The sequence below is a fragment of the Stegodyphus dumicola genome, chromosome 4 (assembly GCF_044657685.1).
Source record: "Stegodyphus dumicola isolate Sdum_Otavi_A_Nest chromosome 4, ASM4465768v1".
Lineage (NCBI taxonomy): Eukaryota > Metazoa > Arthropoda > Arachnida > Araneae > Eresidae > Stegodyphus > Stegodyphus dumicola.
Genome location: NC_140771.1, coordinates 129,935,972 through 129,956,730, shown reverse-complemented (window position 1 = coordinate 129,956,730; position 20,759 = coordinate 129,935,972). Strand labels below are relative to the sequence as shown.

The following is a 20,759-nucleotide window of genomic DNA, read 5'->3' as shown; positions in this document are numbered from 1 at the left end:
CGTTCAACCAATCGACGGAAAATGGTTCTGGTCGACACGGGAACATCCAGGATATCTTGCACATGCTGCAGAATCGCGGACCAAGTGACTTGCGGAACAGCCACAGCTTGTCGGCAGATGCGTCGATGCACGCGTCCTGACGTCATTCTGGCTGTACCATGGACCTTATAAGAAATAGACCAACCCAAATGGCTTTCCTCCCTCTTCTGGCGCATTCGCGGATGTCATCTTGACCACATCCGGAGGAATAGGGACGACTTGCAGAAACTTACAATGGTTGGCTATTGCAGTGTGTATAATTGTCAAGAAAAAGTTGGTTGTAGCACCTCATTTCACAAATTAGAATTTTTAGATATTTTAATTTTTTAAACTGTGATTGATTTTTAAAAATTTAGCATATGTATCAAGCATAATTAACGTTCCAAATGATTATTGTTGCATGCTTTCAGGCCTGGCTGTTTTTTTAGGTTTTCCTATGCTGTAAGGAAATTTGTAACTATTTCTTTGAGAAAATAATATTTTAAATCTGAACTAATAGAAAATTTTAAACAAAGAACTTTCTTTTATAATTTTTATTGGGTAAATAAGTAAAAAAATACTAAAATACCTAAAAATGAATTATTTTTGCTTAAAATTCTAAGTTGTGCTGCTTTTCTAAGATTATAGGTGAATATTATAGCATACATAAAGGAGTTTTATTTCAACTATATTTCACAATACAATCGTAGTGATAAACACTTTAAACACCTTAATAATTTTTATACATTTAATTCTAATGTCAAAATTGTAAACTGTAATAATTGATTGTGCTAACATTTTATAGTGATTATTTTTTTAAATTTAATTCTAGTCTGCATAAGATTTTTTTATTTACTGTGAATTTAATTTATTAGCCCAAAGGGGCAGGAGCCCAGAAAGTCTATTAGTTTCGAAACGGCATTTTGCGCTGTTTCATTATAAACGTCCGTTTCCCTTGGCAAATTGTTGCCGCCAAATATTATCGTCTTGTATTATATTTAATGAAATTTAATAATGAATAATCTGCACGGATACATGTATGTTTCTCGCGCTGTGAAAAAAGGACGGTATCTAGAGCCATCAAATTTTGAATAACGTAATCCTCTACCCGAACAGCCAAATGTCTAATTTGTTTTAATCCATTTCATATTTTGTAAAACTTTAACTAATTTTTTATTAAGAAACTCAACGCGTTCAAAGCAAGCAATGGTAACACTGTAAGGCAAATAACATTTTTATCTCCAGCACAGAAATTCTACAGATATGCTGTTTTCAGATATTTTGTTATACTGCTGTTGAATTGAATTTTGTGTGGTTTACGTGATAAGAACATCATATTCAATAAATAGAGGTAAATCAAAGCACTAAGAAACGTCCCTTTGAGCGTAACATAAATCTGAGTGCTTCCAGATTTTATTTATTTATTTTCATTACACTGAGAAAAGTTTATGTTCCGAATTATATGAATTATTAAAATAAAAATTTCATCTTATGATGTTAGTGATTAATGATCATATGATCAAATAAATGATCGTCTTGTAATGTTATAATAATTTTAAAAACCACTGCCTGAAAATTCTCGTAAAATTAAAAAATATATATATCAGATCTTGTTTAATTTTGCTTTATTTGTTTCAAAGCTTCATGTACTATCATTCTTATTTAATTTTACTTTATTTGCACTCAAAAGTAAGTTCATAAATTTTGTGTTTAGAGTTTTTACTGTTTTACCAAAGTAAAGATGTTTATACAAGAATTACGCATGAAAAGAATGCGCAAAATGCAGTAAAAAGTGCTTTAAAGAGATATATTAAATATTATTTGAAAAAACTGTGACTTAACCTCATCACTTATACAACGCATCACATTTAATAATTAAAAACAATTATGTGATACAAACGCCATAGGTTTCGATGTTAAAGTAAACCAGATCGTCCCTACTCTTTCTTGCGGACATGTGGGTGACGCGCGCCCCGCCCACTGGGTTAGTCTATCTCTTACAAGGTCCATGTGCTGCACCTGCACCCCTCCTTCTTCCCACATTTCCTTATTCCAACCATGTTCGCCATAGCCGATGCACCGTTCTCGCTGATACCGTGTGGGTGTCAGCTGCGATTTGACGTAAGGACCAACCCGCCCTTCTCAGTCCGATCACCATACCCCTCGTAAAATTGTCTATCTGCTGGAAGTGCTTTCGTTGACGGCGGCCTGGCATTCTCTCCTATTACACGTATCCTCCGGAACAAAAACCAACTTTCTGGCAGAAATAACGACAAGAATATTTCCCATTCTGCACGTTCTTTCCCTTATATCTTACTTCACGTGCGTCGGAGAACTGCGCATTTCACATCATTCGCATAACTCAGTGACGTGCGTCTACTCTAAAATTTACATAAATTTCTGACCACTCCTTCTTAGTGTTGCGTTTATTGTTTTATATTTGTTTTTTCTAGAATTAATCTTCTGGTAACTCAGAAAATAAAATTTGAAATTCCGGGAAATTACCAGATAATCCATTGCTAAATTTTGTTATAATTTACATGCTTTTATTTTGTTTCACTACACAATTTTAACAACTATTTTTTTTTTCATTAAATGTATGAACATATCTTCCTATGATGAAGATATATTTCCATATCTTGATTGTTAGACATATAAACACCCTCCTGCGTTTTTCTGGATTTAAGCAAATCTAGTTTGGCATATACGCAATGAACATGGCCAATGTAGTAAGTGTGATAATAAATGGTAAAACAGCTTGATTTTTTTATTGTCTTCTTCGAGTTTTAATGTCTCTTTTATTTGATAATTATCATGTATAAGAAATAAATTTCAAAGAAAATCAATTTACAGTTCAGTTCTTCTGAATGTTAACTCGGTAAAATTTTAAAAAATGTTCTAGAATCATATGTAGAGCATTTGTTTGTGGTTCTTTAATTACTGAACGACATTTTAGCTTATAATAAAATTATTGCTTAGTACATTTAAATAGGTCATTTTGTGAATATTCGGAAAAGTAACGAGAGGGAAAGTATCAGCTTGAAGCTTCTTCACTTTTTTAAGAAACTCAAAGACAGATGGCGCAAAAGCCATGATTACCTTGTAAGTTTGTTTTGTTCAATTTTGTTCATCTATTAGGTACGAAAATAATCATTTAAAATCAGGAAAAGGATTTTGAAAACATGACAGATTTTTCTTGACTATTATCTATTGAGTCACCAGTGTTTTCAGACCACATTTCGGTCTCGAAAAATGAAAGAACTCCTACTTGATGTTTTTAATTTAGACATCTGACAATTAATTCGTTCTCTAATTAGCTGCTAAATGTTTAAGTTTGAAATATGAGGTAAGAGATATTAAATTAAGGTACAATAATGTTCAAGTATTATGAACAGCAAATAAGAATTTGAATATCGCCTATGTTATGAATTTTGAGTCCAGAATTTACAGCAAAAATTATAAGCTAATCTTTAGATCCCTGTTAAATGCTAGCAATGTATTATAAACGGTTTACTTCCATTTTGATACAGCAAATTCACTAAAACATCTGTATCCCATGTTTGATAAATATTCAATTCAAAATAATAGGTAAATAATCTAAATATTCTGATTAATCAAATAGTAATCGATTCATTTATCAGCCAATATATACGAAAGATGACAGCTGCTCATGAGGAAAGAAAATGTTTTAATCCGAATTTTTTGTTTTCGTAATAATATTAATTAGTATAGAGTAGAGTAGAGAATTACAGATAAATAAATTACTGTAGCTGCAAAGACCCCTATTTGTTTATTTTATCCATTAAGGCAAAGCATGCGAAGAATCTATATCTAAAACAAGAAAGGTCTTCGTGGAGGAAAACATTTTGAAGGAACTTTCTCATATTTAGTCTTTTTTACCTCGCTATGAAAGGGGGAAATCTTGAAACTTTGTTTTGTTTACGCAGTCAACTTTCACCGGGATAATTTCATTGGAACTGCATGGCAACACGAATAAAAGAATTGTTTAAAGCATTATAAATATGTTGTAGAAAATGACATTTAAATTTAGAAATCAGTCACATAATATTGATTATAACTCAAATGATGTGGAATTCTTTTCGGCGACATTGATAATGACTTTGAACGTACTATTAGAATTTAATGTTTTCATTAATTACGTTAACGGCAAAATTGTTTATTAATGTTGTTTCATTAATGCCAATTTTTAACTGCAAGAAATTTGCAGTTATTATTGCAAATAACAATAAAATCATTTTATGGAAACCTCAACTTAAACAATAAAAATATTCTATTATTAACCCTCTTACAATTGAAAATATCGAAGTATTACTAAGGGATACATTGTTTTTATTGATTCACTTTGTTGCATTGCTAAATAATGGACTATTGTAATTTGAAAAAAGGACGAAAGATTTTATGTCTTGTGTTAATTGGCAAGGGTGTAATTTCTTCCGGAAACCGGAAATAAAACTTCTTTTCAGTTTGACAGTTATTATCAGGTTCTGTGTTCCTCCTTACTTGCTTTGGGAGCATTAAATGACCTGACTCGGAACAGGGAGCTTACTAAAGCTATGTTCAATAAATTTGGGAAGTAGACGAAACACACAGGAAGGGTATACGAAACCCTTTATTTTTCTCTCTTTACAATGATTTCCGGACTTCGGAATACAGAGACCAACCACTTGTGGTCTGAACGTAAGAATATAAAAATATTAACTAAACTCTAACTAAACTAACTTTGGATTAATAAACAAGTGCCTACTTGAAGATTGGCCGTATATTAACAGAAAGCCGTGTGTAGTACAGAGAACTGCTAACACTACAGCACGTTTAAAATTATCAAGAGGATTAAACCTCTGGCCTTGACGGCAACCAGCAACCGAGTAAAACTGCTATGGCAAGCGAGGGCCCACCAGCGGCTGAGCGGTAAAGTCGCTGAACACTGGTAGTTCGGTCCGAGGTTCGAATCCCGCGAACGGGCTGGCTGCATGGGCGTTTTCGTGGTTTTCCCCATGTGTAACGTGTATACGAGCCAGTTTCCCTTAGAAAGTCCTCCACGAAGGCATCCCTCCCCTTAGGCAGATAGCCCTCGAGGCTTTGCCATAATCACACACACGCTATGGCAAGCGGCCTGCTCCTAATCACTTATTCCTCTCTCTTGCTTGGCAAAAAGCCACAACTTAAGTACTTGGCGTTCGCAAGACAAATTTGCATAAATAAGTTAAAGCTTTTAATTCTGGCCGGAAGTAGAAAATAAGAAGTGATAGTAAAGATTTAAAATAAAATAAACGTTAGTAAAACTTAAGATCCTTACAAGTTTGCAGAATATTAATTAAACTCTAAAGAAATAAAACTGACCATATAAAGTTAGAATTCCTTATGCTTTGCTGTAACGCATTAATGTGATGAATTTCCTTATTTGAAAATTAATTACAGATAAATATTCTATATGAACTGACATAAAAGGCACATTATTATTAGATTAATTTTTAAAATCATATTTTCTTCTAACATTATTTCAGAATATTAATTTAATTAAATTTCAGAGCTAAAGGAAAAATATCAGCAAAAGTACTATGTGCATAATTCCAATCTCAAGTGTTGCTTAAATCCAAACACAGGGACTCGAAATTTTTAAAGCTTAGTGTACATTTCTGTTTCTTAATTTGAACCTTGTATTGCAACTCAGTGCTTGTTGCATTGTCTTATCTTAAATGTAAGTGAAAGTAAAACATGAAGCCATTTATTGCTCCGTAGCAAAAACAAATTGTGCTCCAGAGATCAATTGACGAATTGGGTGCTACTTTGGTAGACGGTTGCACGGATTTTGGCGATTTTTTGGCGATTTGTTTTTTGGCGAGCGATACGACTTATGGTAAACCCATTTATAGACAAGTTATTTATGGTAACCGATACTTTGTTGTAATTTTATTTAAAAAATAATGCTTTTTATTATGCATAAATTCCGTGTTGTAAATATTATTTATGACTTCTAAATAATAAAAATGAATTTAATTTTTCATTTTTATTTTAAATAAAAATTTTATTGTTTATGATATTTTATGGAATTTATGTTGTGAATGATGTAATGAATGACGTCACATTATTTTAAAAGTAATTGGTTTTAATATCTATAAATTTAATCTAATGTATTAAACATTATTTATGGCTGTTAAATATTAAAATACAATTTAATTTTGCATTTTTAAATATGATTTTTTATGAATGATTATTTAATTAATTTTAATTCTATGCGTGATGTAATCAGCTCCCTGATTGGTACTGAATATTTGTGCATTACCGCGCCATTTTAAAATTTTATTATTCATGTCTTCGAATTCCTCAAATTTCAAAGCGAATGGATGTGTCAGTTTCGAAGATGAATGTTGTTATTGGCAATTACCAAGAATTATTGGTATCGGAATAAAAAAATTGCCTTTTTAGACCTTATTTTAGCCAACCTGGATTTCCTAATCAAAGATTTATTTATTGTTACAAGGGTCAGAGGAAATTTATTAAAAATTTTTGGAGGAAACCTTGCTAATTGCTTCTTCACTGAAGTGCGAGAGATGTGGATAACAGATGAAGATTTTTTTTCCCCTGGTACTTATTAATATACGTAAGATAAAATACTTAAAAAAATTTAAGTACATATTTTTCTTTTACTTTATTATTGTATACTTCAATTTTTATACACTGTTTTCGAAAATTCCTGAGATACTCGTATTTATTGCCACTATTTGTTTTAATGTTAAATAATTATATTCTATAAAACTTATTTTAAAGGATTTGAATATAAGTAATTGAAAAATTTTAATTCTCTTAAACGTTGGTATGATGTTTTTAATTCAATATTCAATTTAAGTAATATTTTATTGCAATTAAATGTGGGCGCAATGTTCTTATAGCGGTGTTTTTATTCTATTATATGAAAGCAATAATTTAACCTTACTTTAGCATTTTATACTCTTAGTAAATGTATTTATTTACATTTGCCAGCCATCTTAAAAAAAAGCAACGTTTTCAGCAAAAAATTAATCCATTATTTTTAACGATATTTATTTTTTTTAAGTTTCGAATACTTTACTATGCGTGAAATACGTAAAAACAGCATTTTTCAAGATGGCTGACGACTGTAAAAACAGCGCCAACAGTTGCGCCAATGTAAATCGCCAAAAATCCGTGCAACCGTCTACCAAAGTAGTACCACGAATTGCTATCTTTCACTTCGAATTTAAGACCGATTAAGGAACTTTCCTTTGGTTTCATCTACGGTTTCTCCCAAAAAACTAAATTTTCAAATTTTAAGATCACAGTTCTTACTTATATTGCTTTATTCTTATAACATTGATTGACATTACTTAATTATCAAAGAGAAGATGTTGATGTAAGCTCAATGTTAAAAATATAAAATAATATTTTAATTTGATTTAAGAGACACTTATTAATTCTAATACTATATCAATAATAAGATTTACGAATTAAAATCTGAAACATTTAGATTGTAGTCTAATACCTTGCCACATGTTACCATTAAGAATTTGCAGAATTATTCAATTGGTAGATTGTTCACTGTTCATAATTTACAGCCTAAATAGACTTCTATACGCGTACAATTCTTTAGGAATATAGTAAAATTTGTAAAGTGCCTTTATAAAGTATTCGATATAAAAACCATGACACAAAATTAAGTTCTATGAATAAATATGTTTCATTTGTGAAATTTATACATATTGTGAAGTTAATCAGAAACAAAGGAGTGTTAATATGATTCAGTTAGTTTTGCTTCTTAAAATTTGCGAGTACATTTTAGAAGATTTTACAGCAGAAGTCAGTCTACACAGTCACATCATATACATAACACTAAAACTATAAAAATGTTTCGAGAAACAACATTTACTGCTGCAGCTGATAAACATTAATCTCTATTAACAAATAGAATTAACTCTAGAAAAAAATTTCAATTTTAAAAACCCTCACCTTTCTTTTTTGATTTCATTTTAGAATGTAACATAGTGTAAATACAGGAAATATCAAAATAGTTGAAATGTATGTTATTCTTTGAACAAAGTAAAAGAAAATAATATCAGGTTTAGCAGTCTGCATGTTAGTACAAAACCACTTCATAACTGTTAAATTTTGTTCTAGGCGCGCGTAAACAAAGCCAGAAATTTTGATTTATTATTTTAACATAATAAAATAGCTCTTGTTGAGAAGTCCATATAAAATGACTTTTTATGTGATTGACATTATTTCACCAATGACCACTTTTATAATACCGAAGATAAACGAAAAATGTTACTACATTGTCGGATTGGTAACAATATTTATTTACAACAGATATTATTATCACAAGCCGGAAAAATACTCCTTTTTTCAAGTACTAATAAAAATGAAACCTTTTCTGAACTTTTGTTTCTCATTTTTTGAGAAAGTGGTACTAGCTTCAGAACGATTCAGAATTTCATGTTGGTAAAAATTGTGTTCATTTAAGTAACATGAAAACAAACATTTTTAATTTCATTCTTGTTTCCAAAGTACAATAGCACTGCTTCTGAAAATATCCAAGTATTTTTTTAATAATGGCAGCAAACATGGCTTGTTTGTTTTATTTACGTGGAACAAGGCAAACATAATAATTAGAAACATAAATAATATTTAAATAATAGCAATATTTATGTAACAAAATAAAACTAATATTTTTAATAATATTGAGATATATTTCATTATTAACATTTATTTTATCGCTACAAGTGTTTGAATCCGGAAGTAGTTAGCTACCAAAAAATGTTTATGATGCTAGAAAACTGTTTAAATTTAAGGTACTGATGAATTTTCAATAAGAAAATAGTAGAGCTCTTTTAGTATGTTTTGATTTTGTTTATGCTAATTAACTTCCATTGGCCCTGCCATAAGCTACCCTGAGTATTGTAGATAACATAACTTGCATACATGCGTGCTCATGTCGATGTGAAATAAAGAATTTGCATTCTTTGATGATTTAAGAGATAATATTAAACCAAAATATTAATATAGGAAGATATTTAAAACACCAATCAAACTGGCCACACTAATGTACGAATTAAGATTTTTAAAAAAATTTTTACCTTCAGTTTTAATTAAAATGATTGCAGGATATGGATTGCAAAGTTGAATTTCTTGTCATCGAATATTATTGTTTATTTATGACTTCTGGGAACATTTAGATGAAGAATATTTAGAACTTTATGTTGCAGTAAATTAATTATTAACTCTTTCGAGAATTAAAACATTCACTGATAGAATACCTAACATTTTCTTTGGGAAAGTAAGAGAGACATATAAATTAGTTGATGGTGAAAAGAATTATCAAAATGCCCAAAAGTGAAACAAATCTGTTGAAAGGTATTAAAACAGAACTGTATTAAATTTTAAAAGTGAATTAATATTTCATTTATTATAAAATTAAATTAATATTTATTTTAATTATTAAAGAAAATCTTGCACTCACCGTTTCCATGATGACAAAATTAGTTCTTTTTAGTGGATAACTTTATATAAATCATAAATTCTTAATAAAATCTTAGGAGTTTTTCTCTTAGAACTTTATCACTACCTAACTTGATCTTACTAGTTTCTTCTCAAACTGCATTCAGGAATGCTGTGGGCCCTAACTGAACTGAGAAGAAACTTTTCTGTGATTGGCTGCCATTAATTTCTTTTCTACTGATTCAGTGATGAGCAGATGACAGCGTGAAGGGATTAAGATAAAATATAAAAACTTAGAAACAATGCATCTTTCTTGTTATGAATTTGTTTTTTGTTTATTTCTTTGTACCAAATCTTGAAAATCGATGAGATCAGCACATGACCTCAAATAATTTACATGTACCGTTAAAACTGTTTTCGGATACCGCTCTTAGAGTTAAAAATGGTTTGAAAACAATACAGAGGGCTATTTTTAGAGCGATTTTGATGAAATCTCTACAATTCTTTTGAAACTAAAACGCTTCAAAAAACGTATTTGGTATCAACATTCTATTTTGACTTTTAATTATTGTCTGATGTAGTTCGATAGCATCTGCTTCTGCTTTTAACATATGAAAAAATTTTGAACCTAAGTTTTTGCGATTTCAAAGGAAAATATTCTTATTTTACGATACAAATATACTGTGAAAATTCAGCAAATAACTTTTCTGAATGAAACATAGATAACATTATCCATGCTATAATGATAAAAACCAAAAGCATTGTTTTTACATGGTAAAGAGAACAGCAATAAACAAGTATTTGGAAGAATTATTTATTTATGCAACTGCTTCAAAAATAAGTCTCTCATTTTTAAAGCTAAAACGAATAATGTGATTCATCTTTTATCAAAGTATTTAGCTGAAAGCTTAACATCTCCTACAAGTTTTTATCAAAATCATTCAGACGGAGACAAGTATTAAAATGTATTATAATTGTTAGAAAACGTAAATTTATCTAAGTGTTTATAATAAAAGATATGCATTGAGTCGTTTCATTTGAAATTAAAAAAAAGTTTGGAAAGCTGAGAGCACACAACTAACCATTGATATATATCAGAGATGGTATTATATGTTTGGCAGATATACGTATGTTTGATAAGCAGCTTTGGTCATTTGGTTGATTCTCTGCAAATGAAGGCGAGTTTTCTATTCGAGTTCAAACTATGTCATTCTGCATGTTCTGCAGCAGACACATGCAAATGAAGTGAGTCGAATACATGAATTTCACTGTTGGTCGTATAGGTGCATTCCCGCTGCATAAACTGCGCGGATCTACTTTAATTTTAATAGAGATCATCCATGTAAACTGTATGAGGGTCTTCCACCTCCTTTCCCCTACCACCAAACCACTTGAGAGGACATTCTACTTGCCATTATTTTAAGTGTTCTCATACCTCAGAGACACATTAGCACGTAGCTCTCAACCAAGGAAGATATTTGATCTGGGTGAAATTTCGTAACTTCAAGGGAAAATGCGGCCAGCTTTCATCTAGCTGTCAAGTATTTAATTTTAGTTTATAAATATAAAAAACCACTTTTATTTAAATTTCGTTATTTATCAATATTTTCCATTCATTTTGTTGTGTAATTTATAAAAACGCTTAAAAATAATCAAAATCTAAATGAAGGCATATGCATTTTTCGAGTTTTGAGAAGGAGAGAAGAGGGAAGATATTGAAACAATGGTGAAAGGGATGTATAGTGCAAAAACAGAGTGAAAAACCTCTGCCCTATATACTTACAAATATTTAAACCTTCTCAGAGATTCGAACACGGAGCCGTCGGTACAGCAGTCAGCATCATTAATCATAGTACCGATAAGGCGGCCTTGGGCAGCAGATAGTATTACTACAGCTTTTGGACCACATCTAACACAACAAGTAAATTTCCCATTCGTCAATGGTTTGAAAGCATTCATGCCGGCGACATGTTATTGGAAGAGACACCACACGAAGTTTGAACATAGTTTTGTTCAGACAATCTTCTAAGACAGACTGTAGAAGCGGACTCAAACGAAGTGTGCTCACCTTATTACCTAACGTGCTATTATTCCCCAGTGCTTCGGAATCTGTCTGAAGCAAGCAAAATAAAGATATTGGATGCGTTAATTTGCCCTGATCTCACTGCCATGAACAAGACTCTCCGGTTAGATGTGTGGACCTCTCTTATGCTGAGAAATAGGAAAAGAAATATGCATTGAATGCACAAGTTGATAAAAATTCAATGAAATTTATTCTTATCTCACGAATAAATACAAAATGCTTAAATTTCCTCAGAGATATTCGTACAATATCACAATATCTCACAGTAGTTATATTTTAAACTACTATAAAGTTCAATAGAACTCAATTCCAAAAAAAAAAAAAAAAAAAAAAAGTTAATGCGATTTCACCGCGGATTTGCTACGGTAAACAACTGAATTGAGATGTTTTCCTCCAGTTTTTATAAGCTTTTTAATCGTGCACGAGAATATTCTGGTATTTTCTTGATTTTTCTGGATAGCAAAAAAATACAATTATGAGATATCTATTTATTAAAATGTTAAATGTGCGTGCTGCTGTATTTTAATTTTTCCGGGGTAGCTTTCTCTTCAGATAAGTCTCGTTCTGCACTGCACGGGAATATAAAACAATTTTAATTAAATATTCTAATAAAAATAGCTAAATAAATACCAAAAACCGTAACACTGCCTCCTAACCAAGAACTGCACGTTCCGGGCAGTGCAATTCCTGGGCAGGAAGCCAAACTTACAACTGAGGCCTAAATGCAATAAAAACATTACATTACAATAATAAAATAAACAATAATTGCAATAAGTAACTTTCAACAAATCAAATGCTATCAAATAAAGTAATTAGACTATGGAAAAGTATGTAGACTATGGAAGGAAAATTCTTTTATGAGGGGAGGCGTTGTAATAAGGTCGCATAAAGGAAGAAGAAACTGAAGATTAATATGCACGAGGATGTCTCGAGAGCATAAGATGAATATTATTATTATTTAACTTCCGAATAAAGTTAAATAATAATATTTCTGGGCAAGGTTTAATACATTATTATTTAACTTCCTAGCAGTTACCCCACTTAAAGGGTAACTGCTAGGAAGGAACCAAAGGTGACGAATTATTACACATCAATTTTTAGTTCCGACGCCATTGTAGAATCAACTAGAACTTTTTAAAACAGGAAATGAGATAATTGTGCAGAGCCCTCTCACCGGGATTTGAACTTCGGATCTCTTGATGCTGGTCGGACGTCCTTCCGGTTACACCACGAATACAAATTATTATTTAAAACGTCTCTTTCACCTCGTCTATTTGAGGTGAATAGAATTTGTTTTACTCTCCTGATAAGTTTAGATTCTACATTATTAGCTATACCATTAATTTGGCGTGTGCACCGGTATCGTTTAAGCGTGGCATTAAATCAATGTTCTTTGATAATTTTTCTTTAGTATTGTTTAAACTATATCTTTTGTAACTGAAAGTACTAAAATCTCAGTTCTGTAAATGGAGTTTCCCGCTCTTCGCGATCTGAAGACTTGCAATATAGGAAATTTCTAAGAACGTTTAGCTACGGAATCTATATTAAAAGAAATGTGACTTCTTCATTCAGTTCTTCAATACATCGTTAGAAAAATTCTAAAGGTTTACTTTTTGCACTTGCGTGTTTCGTCTCTAAGTACCACTACAAATTCGCGGGTTTCATAGACTCATTTGCAAGCACTTCATAACATATACAATCCAGAGAGGTTTTCGTTTCTTCTCGTTGCCGCACCAAATAAACCTAAGTTCCAAACAACTCTTTCATAGTTACAAAAACATTTTTCTTTTAACAGTTAACAAGTACCACTAGATGGTTTTTTAATTGCATTATCGTCAATGATAATTATAGCATAATCACACACAGGTTCTGCACTATTAGCACTGCCTAAATGGAGGGCATAGTCGCATTCCTTTCTTTTCAAAGATCCGGTTCGAAGTCAGTTTTCCATGATGTACAATATGTGCTATGTAAGAGAGACAACTAACCTCTATCACATAAGAAAGATTAAAAACAGCTGAAATACAGCTAGTAAGCTAACAGGCGACATTTCTCATAGTTACTTGAAAATACTACAAAAATAAGAATGAGAAAGCATTCTATGAATTTTTGGATCTGATTCATTCTAATTTTAAACAGGAGAAGTCTAAAATTTTTCCGACTATCAGCTTACAAAGCACAAATGAAAACATGTAGAGTCATGAAGGGTTTTTTTTTTGTTTTTTTTTGTTTTTGTTTTCCAAAGCACGAAAGAGAAAAATGTACATTGCCCTCTCTGGGACTGGAACATGGAATCGAGTGTGCTACCGGTTACATCATGAAGTAACGCTGGAAGGAGGAAGAAAATACCTTAAATTATTTCTCCATTTAAAGAGCGGCTGGGGATTAGGGAACCCAATGACCAAATCCTGACGATGGTGAATTATTTATCTACCACTTTTTAGTTTGGGCGCCACTGTTGAGTTATTAGATTATTTTGATGCTGGAGACGTAAAAAATGCGCAATGCCCTCGCCGGGACTCAAACCCGCACATCTCGAATACACACCGAGTGTGCTTCCGTTACGCCACAAAGGCATGCGGAAAGAAGGGAGAAAATAGCTTATAAAAATTAATGCAGAAACACAAAAATCAGCAATTTTTAACAAGTAACGATGCAGCTTGGTGTACGAGACATTTTAATGCGTCACCAAAACTGTTAGGAAAGTCGTAAACAAGTGAAAAACGAAGGTTTGATGCTTCAGTGTATTGTGATGAAGAGGGATATTTCCCGGCTGGGTTAGAGATGCATCGTCAGACGAACAGAGAAAGAATGGCAAGAAGCACCGTTGTTATAGTATTTTACTCCCTTTTTTGTTGCTAAGATAGGCAGAATGATAGTGTATTTAGTGGGGCATAACCTTAAGAGGATAATGCGCCAAACATGTAGTAAATAGGATACACATTGTTGGAATATAGAATAAAATAATAAAACAAATAATAAAAATGCATTATAAAGTGATCAGAGAAAGCATTATAAATACCTAACAAAACTTTAGACGAAAATCATGATTTAAATTAAAGAAGGGTACACTTATCAAACACTAGTTTCGTGTGAATCTAGTTTTCGAAGTGAAATGGAGTAGCATCTGACAATACCTATGCAGAAAGAATTAGTTGGTTTACGCTTCTTGCAATTACACAATAAAATATGAAATAAATTTGCTCAAGTTTGGGCGTAAAATATGATAAATTATTTTATTCAAATTCGAATAGGGAATACCATAAAATCAATAGATAGCCTTTGAGTGTTTTGCTCTAATACAATCTAATCTAATCCAATCTAGTGTCCTAACCAGTTCTAATTATAAAAATTAAATTGTTTATAATTTTGATGAAAGACAATACATTCATATATTTTTTTCTCTTTTTTAAGCACTAATAAAATAATAGCATGAACATATTAGTTACCAGTGTAATGCTCCTTTGGCGATATGAAGCTACTCCAATGATGGAACACAGCAATAACTTTTATTTAACACTCCAAAATGGCGACATACAAACAAGAAGATAAAACATATTCTAACATTTAAAAATAATTTACATTCTTCGTGCGAGAGTCGCACGTGGCACTCGAGTCTGGTTTCAAATATTGCCATTCACAAATACCTTAATGTTCATTTAATTAAATTATTTAAACTACAAGATTTTAATAATATGTAAAGCTGTTACACCAGTAATATAAATAAACTAATGTAAAACTACTATATGTTACTTCATATGGAAGCATAAGATGTATAGTTGATAAATACGTAAGTTGAATAGCAAATAGTAATAACTTTCATGTGTGTGTGTGAAATTTTTATATAAAAACACTATATTTCTTCGTTATTTTTTCACAAGGTATTATTTTCTGCAGTTTTTGGTGTTACAAACGAAAATTCTATTTTTCTTCCTTTATTTACTGTACAAGTACATAAGGCACGTGAAAATATTGTATAAGGATTTGTTTAGTTTTATTACCCAGTTATTTTATATTAATTATCTTTACTGCCTTTCTCGCTTTCCGTTTTCTTGCAAGAATGCTAATCTCTAGTTCGCGCGTATTCAAAAGAAGTAGACAATTTAGTATTTAAAGGAAGGTTTTAGATTGTATAATCAGAGCGTTTTCTTCCTGCTGAAGGCCACGTTTATAGTTTACTCTCTTGAGAAGAGTTTATCTGCGCCGTTACCGTTATTCTTGCCATTATGCTTGTCCCGCCCATATTAGGCCTGAGCCAACTTGCGCGCATTATTTCTGTGTAGCCTTTGGGCTATCATACGATTTGCATAGCTAAATTAAACTCTTTACTTTTGAGTTACAGCATAAATGCTGGCTGGTTCTGTAAGCATGAACAGGGCCATCTTTTAATCTATTTATTTTAATAAAAGAGAGTTTTACATTCTCTCTAAGTCTCTGTTGTAATTTCCAAGACAGAAGTTACTTACGTCTTCCAGTGTTCTCATCTAGTTTATGTTACCAAAAAGAGTGAGACTCGACAACTGAAAATAGTTTTGATAAATGCGCAATAAATATTTTTATGATTCATGTTAAATTCAAAAGTAATTTTACCTTTATCATTCTGAAATAGAACATATACAGGAAACCACAGAATGAGCAGCTGTTCCGCCTGAAAGCCTTTCACCTTTTTCTGCTCCTTTAGAGGCTTTTATTTAAAAAAAGTAATAGAATAATATTACAAAAGTAAATAAATCTATTATCATTAAGATTATAAGACACTTTCGTGACTGTTATTTAAGTTAATAACATTAAAAGGTTAAACATTATAAATAAAAATGAGAATTATACTGCTTTGAGATTGTCGCTGTTTATAATAATATAGTTCATTAGAGTCCGAAGCTTCTGAGATTTATTCCTGAGAATCTGCTGAAGCAATTGACGAGCATTGTTTGTTGTGCAGGTCCAAATATGTAGATCTTTGGTTATTTGACACTAAAACAAGCAGCGGTCTAATGTACCTGGTAAGCCACAAATGCAACTGTCTGTGTTATGTGGCCCAAAACGAATGTATGATTTCGTATTTGGCGGACCATACTAATATGAGTTTAAAAATATGGTAAATATATTTGTATAATAATAATAATCAGAAAATGAATCTCTATTATCCACATATTTCCATGCCTAGGATCTTCTAGCTTTAGGTAACCAAAACCAAACCATTCTGTCAGTGACTGGAAGTGCTGTTGAATAATGGATACCACTTGCTGGTTGAAATTGTTCTCTCCATATTTTCATTAAAATTTATAAGCATTTGTATAGTTCCTTCTACAGCGTTTGCCACAGTGATATTTTTTGAAAAGCATCTATTTTACTGGTACTATAAAAACGTGCTTAAGTTGTCCTTGCATACGTTTAGTTCGGTTAACAGAGGAAAACCATCTGCCAGGTATGCAAGCTTGGCTATCCACTCAAATCATAGGACAAGAGTTCTTGAAATTCCGGATTATTTTGCGCTGCTGAAAAAAAATTTGATTTCTTCGCGCAGGACGCATAGTCATGTCAGTATTTTGCCCTTCGAAAGCCATCTCACCTCAGTGTGAAGAAAAAGGTGAGTTTACTGGGAACCTTTTTCTTCACAAAGAGTTTCAAATAGTCGAGAATTAAGCACTTTGAGTTGAATTTCGTTTGTGATCTTAATAACATCTGGTAATACTTGGCGTAGTTCTGGGTACATTTTTTTTCACCACAAGATGCTCATTATGTGTAATGCAGTGCGTAGACAGAGAGTCTGGGTGACTAACATTTTTCATCTTTGCAACACTCCTGAGCAATGTCCAGTCATATTTAGTCATTTCTTCAAGTTTGCACAATGTTAGCGCACTTATTACTTTCGGTTAAAAACTACTTTCAGTTCCTGTACAGCTTTTTCTCCCAAAACCTTTTCACAGGCTTACAATACGCAAGGCTAGAATCATTCTTCTCAGATCGTATATGGCCTTTTGTTTTTCTGTATTTGAACTGGTATCAGATAGAAATCCTTTGATAAGGACTTATCTTAAGCAACCATATTTTTAAAGTATCTACTTGTTTTTTCATATTTTCACATATTTTTGGAAAATATTCAAGTAGTTTCTTAACTAAATCTGGATGTTTTGATTTCAAGTGTGTGTATGGTGTCTCTCTTCATGAGTCATAAATTCAAAGATCGTTTCTTTTCAGGAGTCAAGGTTGGGAGAGCATTAGAATTTCAAATCAAAATTTCAAGATTTCACAGAACATAGAAATAACATTTATTAACGATAAACTTATATTACTTCCGCTTATAGCGGCCATGAAACATAATCAAGCATCAAATAAATATGACATGCGTCATTTTTCATGTTCAAGCGTCAAGTGGGATATTTTTCATCGGCGCGCATCAAGAGCGCCACCTATCTACCAAAAAGACGGAACATACTCCGCCCCGATGAACATTGGTTCATTACAACATTATTATAAAGATCTTCAATTTTAGATTTAAACAAGTTTTCCAAAAGTTCAACAGTATATCATATAAAATAAAAATGCATAATGACAAATTTAAATTGAATAACAACATTAAATTTAGCACAAAATTTTACAAATAAAGCATACTTACAATCTCTAGAAGGAAAACAAAATAATGACCATAATCCACAATTGTGGTCCATTCTCTGAATCTGAAACATAATTGAATTAATAACAGTAAAGACACAAATTATGAATATACAGTTAATGGTTTTTTTTAGAGTCTAATTCACTCATTAGTAAGCAGGAAAGTTTATGTATAGGACGCTTCATTTCGCCCAATAAAGTTTTTAGTTTCACAACACGAACTTTTCCATCAGCACCAGGATATAGTTCAATTACTCGTCCAAGTCGCCACTTTAATGGAGGCAAATTTTCGTCCTTTATCAAGACTAAGTCATTGAGGGCTAAATTTGGTTTATCCCTCAACCATTTGGTACGCTCTTGTAATTGTGAAAGATAATCTCTAGACCAACGTTTCCAAAAGCTCTGGAAAATTTGCTGTGTCAATTTCCATCTTTCAGCAGGGGTTAGCTTATTATTTGTAAGAACAGGTTCAGGAATTGCTGTTAATGTATTCCCAATTAGGAAATGTCCAGGTGTTAAAGGATTAAAATCTTCAGGGTCAGATGAGATGGAAACTATTGGCCTGGAATTCAAACACGCCTCGATTTGTGTAATTAAGGTGTGAAATTCTTCGTATGTCAGAACCTGGGTCCCAATAGTCCGCTTTAAGTGAATCTTCATTTGTTTCACTCCATCCTCCCAAAGGCCTCCAAAGTGAGGGGCAGCAGGAGGATTGAAGATCCATTGAATATTTTCACCGCTCAGGTAGTTTTGAAATGCTTCTTCAGAGGAAAGTGTAGCTTTGTATCTTCTTAATTCTCGATCAGCCCCAACAAAGTTGGTTCCTCTATCGGAAAAGATTTTCTTGGGTTTTCCTCTGCGTGACACAAATCTTTTCAGAGATGCTAGGAATGCTTCAGTTGTTAGATCACTGACTACTTCTAGGTGAATGGCCTTTGTGGTGAAGCATATGTAAAGGCAAACGTAACATTTATATCTCGTTCCTCCTCTTCCTTTCCTAGCTTTAATTAAAAAGGGGCCTGCAAAATCTAGTCCTGTATTCGAGAATGTTCTATCCGGCAATACGCGAGAAGCAGGTAGGTCGCCCATTATCTGACTGGATGTGCTTGTTCGATTTTTAAAACATTTTATACATTTCCAAATTAGTTTTCTTACAATTTCTCGGCCATTAGCGATCCAATATTTCTGTCGCAAAGCAGATAATGTTAATGTGGCTCCTCCGTGAAGGTTCACTTCGTGAAAGTGTTTGACTATCAATTCAGTAACTTGGTGACTTTTGGGAAGAATGATTGGATACTTTGTGTTTTCTGAAAGATTCGAGTTACAGAGTCTACCACCGACTCTAAGGATTTCTTCTCTATCAAGAAAAGGATTTAATTTCAGGATTTTACTGCTGAGATTCAATTTCTTCCCTGCTTTCAAAAGTCTAATTTCTTCTCTAAATTCGGAATTTTGCATGATTTTAAAAATCAAATTGCTCGCCTTATCCAATTCTTGAACTGTTAAAAAACCCTTGAGTTTTAAAGATGTAGGTTTAATATTGTGGCAGAATCTTAAACACCATGCAGTTACGCGTTTCAATTTTTTCCAGGATGAAAACCTGGATATCAATTCAAATTCAACCTCTTGGCCAATAACAGAATATACAGTAGTTTGACGCTGTTCTACCTGTACCTCTTCTACCATAGGCTCAATCAAAGGATCAAAAGATGATGAAGGTACATTTTTCTCTTTTAACCACACTGGTCCATTGAACCAAAGTTTATTTTCCACTAGATCAGAAGCTCTTAATCCACGTGAAACTATGTCAGCCGGATTGTCATTTCCCTTACAGTATTTCCATTGCGAAGGTGATACAACATCTTGTATTTCACGTACAAGATTAGCAACAAAGGGTTTCCATTTATCAGCGGTACCCCTGATCCAGTGAAGAACAATTTTAGAGTCACTAAAACAAAATACATTATCTTCTTGGATATTAAATAATTTACTTAAATATTTAACTATTCTTGGGGCAATAATGGCTCCCATAAGTTCTAAACGAGGCAAGGTTTATTTTTTAAGTGGGGATACACGGCTCTTTGAAAGAACAAAAGACGTACAGCAAGAATCAGGATCACGAAAATATGCAACAGCTCCATATACCTTGAGGCTGGCGTTACAAAAGACAAAAAGCTCTATTTTATCGAAATTTACACATTCATCATTTAATATGTATTTTCTAGGAATACACAAGTTGAGAATAACTTCAATTTCAAAGTACCAAGTTTTAAATTTTTCACTCAAATAACTGGGCAAAATTGTGTCCTCCCAATCAATACCCAATTCCCATAACTCTTGTAATAAGAATTTTATTCTGATAACAAAGGATGCAATGAATCCAACTGGGTCATAAATTTTTGCCACAATCTGTAATACCTTTCGCTTTGTAACGTGTTTCCAGTCAACTGGTTGTAAAAGTTCTTGTACATCTAATTTCAATGTGTCCTCATCCAAATCCCAAATTATTCCCAGCACCTTTAACGTTTTCTTATCCAACTTATCTTCCTTATTAATTAAACCAATATCTTGCCAA

The 20,759-nt window shown here is 32.2% G+C and overlaps 1 protein-coding gene across 1 annotated transcript in view; it reads right to left on the bottom strand.

Moving 5' to 3' along the window:
- The window catches only part of LOC118190268 (lateral eye opsin-like), a 57,030-nt gene extending 47,360 nt beyond the window's left edge, over positions 1–9,670 (bottom strand). Inside the window, exon 1 of the mRNA XM_085815444.1 lies at positions 9,512–9,670. Within this exon, the coding sequence (XP_085671570.1) occupies positions 9,512–9,520 (9 nt within the window). The 5' untranslated portion in view covers positions 9,521–9,670. The remainder of the gene's footprint in view (positions 1–9,511) is intronic.
- Between the last annotated feature and the right edge of the window lie 11,089 nt (positions 9,671–20,759).